The 6000-nt window shown below is 61.1% G+C and overlaps 1 protein-coding gene across 1 annotated transcript in view; it reads left to right on the top strand.

Moving 5' to 3' along the window:
- PTGIS (prostaglandin I2 synthase) overlaps nucleotides 1-6000 on the top strand; it is a 40049-nt gene that overhangs the window by 5368 nt on the left and 28681 nt on the right. Inside the window, exon 2 of the mRNA XM_055139364.1 lies at nucleotides 3660-3783. Within this exon, the coding sequence (XP_054995339.1) occupies nucleotides 3660-3783 (124 nt within the window). The remainder of the gene's footprint in view (nucleotides 1-3659; nucleotides 3784-6000) is intronic.

Here is a 6000-nt window from a genome sequence, read left to right as displayed (position 1 = left end):
CGGTGTGACGAGAAGCAGCTCTGAAGCTCGGCTGGAGGATCCTTCCGGAAGGGCGGGGGAGGAGGCGATGTCCCCGGAGCACCCTGCCAGTGACTCCTGAGCACCAGCTGGAGTAGCCCCCAAGCACCGCCAGATATGGGCCCCCGAAGACGGCAAGCCGGAAACGATGATGGATAAACCTGCTTCTAAGCAGCTCCAGTCGTGCTTGCCAGCGGCTGAGCCCAGTCCCCGATGGGGGGCTCTGGGGGCGCGGCTGCAGGAGCAGGGGGCACACGGGGGGGCTCCGTCCACCCCCACACATAGCGGAGGGTCCAACTGCTTGTGGGAGATGGGGGTGCCCAGTGACGCGGACTCAGACCAGCTGCCACTCAGCCTCGCCGCACCCGCGCCCCCCCCCCCCCGTCCCCTCCGGCAGCAGCTGTTTTTGCTGTTTTTCCGAGGCGGGGCGGGGGAGGATGGGGGTCGCACACCCAGTGATGCTCAGGGCTTACCCTGGCTCTGTGCTGAGGAGTCACTCCTGACGGGGTGCAGGGGACCACACTGGATGCTGGGATCGAACACAGGTCGGCTGCGAGCAAGGCAGACGCCCTCCCTGCTGTCCTCTCTCCACCCGCCACTGTTACTTGTTCTTCTTTCTTCTTCTTCTCTTCTTCTTCTTCTTCTTCTTCTTCTTCTTCTTCTTCTTCTTCTTCTTCTTCTTCTTCTTCTTCTTCTTCTTCCTCCTCCTCCTCCTCCTCCTCCTCCTCCTCCTCCTCCTCCTCCTTCTTCTTCTCCTCCTCCTTCTCCTCCTTCTCCTCCTCCTTCTCCTCCTCCTCCTCCTCTTCTTCTTCTCCTTCTCCTCCTCCTTCTCCTCCTTCTCCTCCTCCTTCTACTCCTCCTCCTCTTTCTTCTTCTTCTTCTCCTTCTCCTCCTTCTCCTTCTCCTCCTTCTCCTCCTCCTCCTCTTCCTCCTCCTCCTTCTTTTTTTTTTTGCCTTTTTGGGTCACACCCGGCAATGCACAGGGGTTCCTCCTGGCTCTGCACTCAGGAATCACTCCTGGCGGTGCTCGGGGGACCCTATGGATCTTGGGATCAAACCCAGGTCGGCTGCCTGCAAGGCAAACGCCCTCCCCGCTGTGCAATCGCTCCAGCCCCTACTGTTATTTCTTAATATCGTTAGTGAGAAACGATTCTCTGGATCTGCAGACCATAAAAACAGAAAAAACAAAAACAAGGGTGAGGGACTTCTGAGTGGGAGGTGGAGGGAGGGGTGGCGGGGGGCTTGGGGTCACCGCAATGGGACCTGGAGGGTTCTGGGTCACCCCAGGTTCCTGGCAGACTGCCTCTAGGTGGGGCCTGGAAAAGAAAGGGTTAAGTGACCTGAGCAGCCCCCTCCCTTAAATCCTCCTGGAGCTCTGGACTGAGGGGGGGGGCCCTCCTGGCTCCTCCCCCACATCTTCCCTCTCATTCCATTGGCCGAGCAGCCAGCACCGTGGGCACCGGAGTTCTCTCCTCCGCCCTGTGTTTATTAAGCACCTACTGTGTGCCCCGTTCTGAGCATGCCCTGCCCCCCATGGGGCCCCACCTAGGGGCAGCCCCCTGGGGATGCCGGAGAGAGGTGATTGGTGTGTGGACAGGAGCTGAGGCTGCGAGGGGGGGGGTCCAGGCCTCCTCCCCTGAGCCCCCGCGGGGGCCCTGCCAGTGCCTCAAAAGTAGCGCGAGTGTGGCAAGGCGAGGGGCTGCCAACCCCAACCTGGCTCCCCCCGCCCCCCCCCCAGCTGGCAGCCGCAGCTGAGTCACTGCGGGCCGTGTCCCAGGGACGGTGGAGCCGCCTGCCCCCCACGGGCTTGGCCCCCCGGCTCCCGACTTCCTACCTTTGTCTGCTCCTCTGGGCGCGTTTCTGGAGAAAGGTACCAGCAGCCTGCAGGCGCCGGGGTGGGCACAGGGAGGGAGACTCGGGCAGCCCAGCCCGTGTGTCCCGGGACAGCGTCAGGCCCTGCCGAGGCACCCGGGCTCCCACCGGCAGATCGGGGCGCTCATGTCCACTTGGGCAGCACCGAGGGGACATCAGAAACCCAGATCCGGCCTTGCGGCTGTGCCGTGACCCTGGTTCGAATCCCGGCACCAGAGCCCCTGATTAGTGCCCGGGGCCACTCCAGAGCACAGGCAGGGAGTGGGCCGTGGGCAGTGACTGTCAGTGGGTTGGTGGGACTGGCCCCTCCCTGCGGGCTTCGTGTGTTGCCCACACAGGGGCTCCCTCTGGGCCGCAGCACCGGGCACGGAACCATCCGGAAAGGAGCGGGCTCTGGGCCTGGTGCTCCCTACCCAGGGTCACCCTCCCCGGCTCCATCTCACACCCAGGCCCGAGCAACAGTCGAGCAGGGAGGTTGCTTGCTTGGCGCGGCAGCTGGCCCGGGTTCGATCCCTGACACCCCACATGTGCCCACCAGGAGTAATCCCTGAGTGCGGAGCCAGGGGCCAGCCCTGAGCACTGCCAGGGGTGGCTCCCCCCTAAAACTCTGCTCCGGTGCCCCCACACCCACAAGTGCCAGGCTCGGACCCGAAACCTGCTGCCCCTCAGCCCCGTCCCGTGTGGACCCCGTATCCGGCCTCAGAACTGGACACAGGCCCAGGTCACCGCCCTCCCAGACGCTTCCTCTGGTACTGCACACGGATTCCTGCCGCCTGCAGAACCTCGCGAGGGGTGCTCCTGCCCCAGGGCCTTTGCACTTGGTGCTGCCTCTGCTTGAGATGCTCTCCTCGCCCTCCCCCTGTACGCCCAGACTTCAGATCCTCCCTTCCTCCCTCCTTCTTTCCCCCTTCCTTCCTTCCTTCCTTCCTTCCTTCCTTCCTTCCTTCCTTCCTTCCTTCCTTCCTTCCTTCCTTCCTTCCTTCCTTCCTTCCCCCTTCCTTCCTCTCTCCCTCCCTCCCTCCCTCCCTCCCTCCTTCTTCCTTCCTTCCTTCCTTCCTTCCTTCCTTCCTTCCTTCCTTCCTTCCTTCCTTCCTTCCTTCCTTCCTTCCTTCCTTCCTTCCTTCCTTCCTTCCTTCCTCCCTCCCTCCCTCCCCCTTCCTCCCTCCTTCTTCCTTCCTTCCTTCCTTCCTTCCTTCCTTCCTTCCTTCCTTCCTTCCTTCCTTCCTTCCTTCCTTCCTTCCTTCCTTCCTTCCCCCTTCCTTCCTCTCTCCCTCCCTCCCTCCTTCTTCCTTCCTTCCTTCCTTCCTTCCTTCCTTCCTTCCTTCCTTCCTTCCTTCCTTCCTTCCTTCCTTCCTTCCTTCCTTCCCCCTTCCTTCCTCTCTCCCTCCCTCCCTCCTTCTTCCTTCCTTCCTTCCTTCCTTCCTTCCTTCCTTCCTTCCTTCCTTCCTTCCTTCCTTCCTTCCTTCCTTCCTTCCTTCCTTCCTTCCTTCCTTCCTCTCTCCCTCCCTCCCCACTCCCCTCTGCCCTCCCACTGTTCTTCGGCCTCAGACTCCCTGTGCTGAGGCCTGCCAGGAGGAGGGGCGCCTCTTCTTCCCGAGGCTCCACCAGGCTCCCCTTCCCGGCCTTTCGGTCCCGGCTCAAAGGTCTCAGGGAGCACTGGTCTCAGGGAGCACTGGTCTCAGGGAGCACCCCCCGCAGAGGGACTCCATACCCTGCAGTCGCCCTCCTCCTGCCCCACCAAGTGCTGACCTGTGCTGTGGTCCCCGCAGGCGGCCTGGCGAGCCTCCCCTGGACGTGGGCCGCCCCCCGTGGCTGGGCCACACCCTGGAGTTCGGGAAGGACCCCGCGCGCTTCCTGGGCAGGATGAAGGAGAGGCACGGGGACATCTTCACGGTGAGCGTCGCCTGCCGCGCAGGCGGGACAGGCCGGAGCCTTCGGACCCCGTCACCGCCCAGAGAGAGAGAGAGACGGGGCCCCGACACTGCCCAGTGCTGGGCGGTGGCGTCATTCACTGTCCACCCAGTGCTGGGCTGTGCCTGCCGCTGACCCATCCCACCGCGGCTGTCCCACCTGTCCAGGCAGCCCCGCTCAGCGCTCACACACATGGTCCATCCCCACCCGCCTCCCCTGGACACGCTCGAGCATCACCGTCCAACATACCCATCCCCCCACTTGCCTCTCGTCCGTCCCTCGGTGTCCCCAGCCTCCCCGGCACCCTGTCCCTCACGCCTCTCACCCTCTCACCCACTCAGCTTTGTTGTGTTGCCAGCTCCTACCAACTTCTGTTCTTCCATTTTTTTTCTTTTTGGGTCACACCCGGCGATGCTCAGGGGTTCCTCCCGGCTCTGCACTCAGGAATTACCCCTGGCCATGCTCAGGGGACCATATGGGATGCTGGGAATCGAACCCGGCCGGCCGCGTGCAAGGCCAATGCCCTCCCCGCTGTGCTATGGCTCTTGCATTTATCTCCCCTCTCCTTCTCGTTCTCCTCCTAACATTATCCACTGATCCTACCGGGTTTTGCATTTTTGATCTGTTTGCTTTGGGGCCACACCTGGTGACGCTCAGGGCTTACTCCGGGCTCTGTGCTCAGGAATCACTCCTGGTCAGCTCGGGGGGCCCTGTGGGGACTGGGGTCAGCCATGTGAAAGGCACCTTTCCTTGCTGCGCTATTTCTCCAGCCCCTATCTACCAACTCTATATTTAATATTTTGTTCATTTCCTATCACTGTATCACTGTCATCCCGTTGCTCATCGATTTGCTCGAGCGGGCACCAGTAACGTCTCCATGAGACATGTTGTTACTGTGTTTGGCATATCCAATACACCACGGGGAGCTTGCCAGGCTCTGCTGTGCCGGCAAAATACTCTCGGTAGCTTGCCGGGCTCTCCGAGAGGGGCGGAGGAATCGAACCCGGGTTGGCCGTGTGCAAGGCAAACGCCCTACACGCTGCGCTATCGCTCCAGCCTGTTAGTTTCCTATACATCTATTTATTTGTATTGTGCTTATTGTGGGGGGGGCACCCCTGGTGGCGCTTAGGGGCCCCTCCCTTTGTGCTTGGGGTCTCTCTGGTATATGAGGTGTGTGCTCTGGGCTGGCGCCTCTCTCGGGCTTGTTTCACATCTGTTCCTTTGATCAAGCACGGCCGTCCAGCCACCTGTGGGTACGTTTCCAGCTTCCAGCCTCTGACACTGCTCTCTCGGCCGCTTTATCCGTTCTCCGCGCAGCCTCCTGCTAGCCTTCTCCCAAGCTTTGCTCCACGCCTGTCGCTTCCACACGGCCCCAGTCGCCCGTCCCGGCTCCTGCCAGGGTCCACTGTTCTGTCCTTCCCAGATGACGGTCCAGCAGCCTTTTCCCCTTGAACGCTGGGCTCTTCCTCAGAGAGCCTGACGGGCCTGACGACTGACCGGGCTCTGAGCACGAGGTCAAGGACTGGGGCCGAGCTCTGGGCTGCCTCTCCCCTCCTCGGCATGTCCCCTGGAGCTCAGCCCCTGAGGAAGTGCTGCCTCCACCCCACCCGTTTCCCTGATCCGTCCCCTCCCCTTTCCTCCTGTCCACTCTTCTCTTTCCGTCCACTCAGCCACCCACTTACTCACCACCCACCATCCATTAACTCGCGTTTATCCCCTGACGCTGTTTCTTCCGTCCATCTACGATCCTCCACCACCTTCCCCTAGCAGCTCACTGAGGATAAACCCACCCACTTCTTCCTCCTTTTCCTCTTCCCACCACCCACCCATCCTACTTTCCAGCCAGCATCTATCCCTTCATCCTACTCCTATCCATCCACCCATCCATCCATCTGTCCTTCTGTCCATCCATCCATTTATCCACCCTTCTGTCCATCTATCCACACACACACCCATCCATCCAGCCATCCATCATCCATCCAAGTATCCATCCATCCCTCCCTCCATTCTTCCATCCTCGCCCATCCACTCCTTCATTTACACATTCATCCATTCACACACTCATCTGCCTAGCCATGTGTCCATCCAACCATTTGTCCTTCCCACTTATCCATCTAGGCATAGTCCTCCCATCCCTCCATCCTTCCATCCATCCCTGACCTCCGTTCAGCCACCCACCTACTTATCCATCCGTCCATT

Source organism: Sorex araneus, chromosome 5, assembly GCF_027595985.1.
Source record: "Sorex araneus isolate mSorAra2 chromosome 5, mSorAra2.pri, whole genome shotgun sequence".
In the NCBI taxonomy this organism is placed as follows: domain Eukaryota; kingdom Metazoa; phylum Chordata; class Mammalia; order Eulipotyphla; family Soricidae; genus Sorex; species Sorex araneus.
The sequence above is the reverse complement of the archived record's forward strand: the minus strand, read 5'-3'. Positions and strand labels throughout refer to the sequence as shown.